We start from the raw sequence: 1,270 nt of genomic DNA, 5'->3' as shown, positions 1-1,270 counted from the left end.
CGGCGTTCAGCTGAGGCTTGTGGTGAGTTGCTACCAGACGCTTCCTTTCCAAACACTGGATGCTAAAAGCAGTCGTTAAAATTTTCAACTTCATTCTGAGTTCAAAAAACTTCATTGAATGAAGTGACCACTGGTGGGAATCAGGTAAACCTTCCATTCAACTCAGCTTTTAATACCAGCTTGTCATTTCTCGATGTCGTTAGGAGAGAAACCTCGGGTTTTTGTTACAATGGGAAATTAAGAGGAAGGTGGCTTATTCCATTGGTTTAATGAGTTTGTCATGAAAAGTATGTGTTTGTGAGAGTCAGCGAACCTGCACACATTACTGTCTGCAGGGAGAAAAGCATTTGATAAAGAACTGGAATTTGGCCTTCTGGGGGCTTTGTGCAGTTACCTGAATGGGATCGAGGGCTTTACCGTGGAGGTCGGGTTCTCCCTGCTTGTGGGCTGGGCTTTTTAGCCCAGTGTCACTGCGGTGGGAAATGCGAGGTCTGTGCTGCGTCCCTTCTGGGAGCGGCAGGGAGGTGGGATCACACGTGAGCCAAGGGCCAAAGCCTCGGGCACATGCTCCACTGCCCCCTCAGAAAACGCTCTGGCTCCCGGGTCCCCCATCTGGCTGGCCTGACACCAGCACGCACACCATTCTCCCCTCCAGAGACCTGAGCCCCAGGGTCGTAATTGGTCCCAGCACACAGCTTACAGGCCCGGCCCGGGCAGGTGCTCACTAAATGTTTATTGAGTAGACACCACAATGAAGACAGTCACCGGAGTGCTCTCCAAAGGGGACAAGTAGCCCTCTGGAGATAAAGAACAGTCTTGGGACACGTGGGCATGAGCCAGTTAAAAATGAGGCCCGAGGCGTGTGGCTGGTGATCAGCTTTGGTCGAGAGAGTGCTGGGCTGATGCTTGGTGGTCCTCCTCCTCCTCCTCCTCCTCCTCCTCCTCGGCCGGGGTGAGGGTGTGAGGTTGGCCCTCCGGCGGGGGGGTGGCTCCCGCCCTTCCTCCAGAGCGGGGTTCCCACCAGCGGGCCAGGCCGCCCTTCGTTCCTCCCTTCGTCCAGTCGGTGCCGCGTCGGGGCTCACACCAGTGGGATGGGGTAGGAGGCGCAGGCGGCCAGCCCGCACATGTTCTTCCCGCGCTCGATGAGGAAGTACCTGGGCGGAGAGCGGGTGGCCCCTTAGTGGAGCCCCGGGTGGCCTGGCCGCGCAGCAGGGCTGACTGGCCTTTACAAGGGAAGCAGTGGGTGCTGGGTGTGTTCTGCCTTGGGGAT

At 57.0% G+C, this 1,270-nt stretch overlaps 1 protein-coding gene across 1 annotated transcript in view; it reads right to left on the bottom strand.

Moving 5' to 3' along the window:
- Window positions 1-696: 696 nt before the first annotated feature.
- The window catches only part of CTSH (cathepsin H), an 11,500-nt gene continuing 10,926 nt past the window's right edge, over window positions 697-1,270 (bottom strand). The window contains exon 11 of the mRNA XM_006905328.3: window positions 697-1,154. Within this exon, the coding sequence (XP_006905390.1) occupies window positions 1,079-1,154 (76 nt within the window). The 3' untranslated portion in view covers window positions 697-1,078. The remainder of the gene's footprint in view (window positions 1,155-1,270) is intronic.

The sequence above is a fragment of the Pteropus alecto genome, unplaced genomic scaffold, assembly GCF_000325575.1.
Source record: "Pteropus alecto unplaced genomic scaffold, ASM32557v1 scaffold60, whole genome shotgun sequence".
Classification (NCBI taxonomy): Eukaryota; Metazoa; Chordata; class Mammalia; order Chiroptera; family Pteropodidae; genus Pteropus; species Pteropus alecto.
The sequence above is the reverse complement of the archived record's forward strand: the minus strand, read 5'-3'. Positions and strand labels throughout refer to the sequence as shown.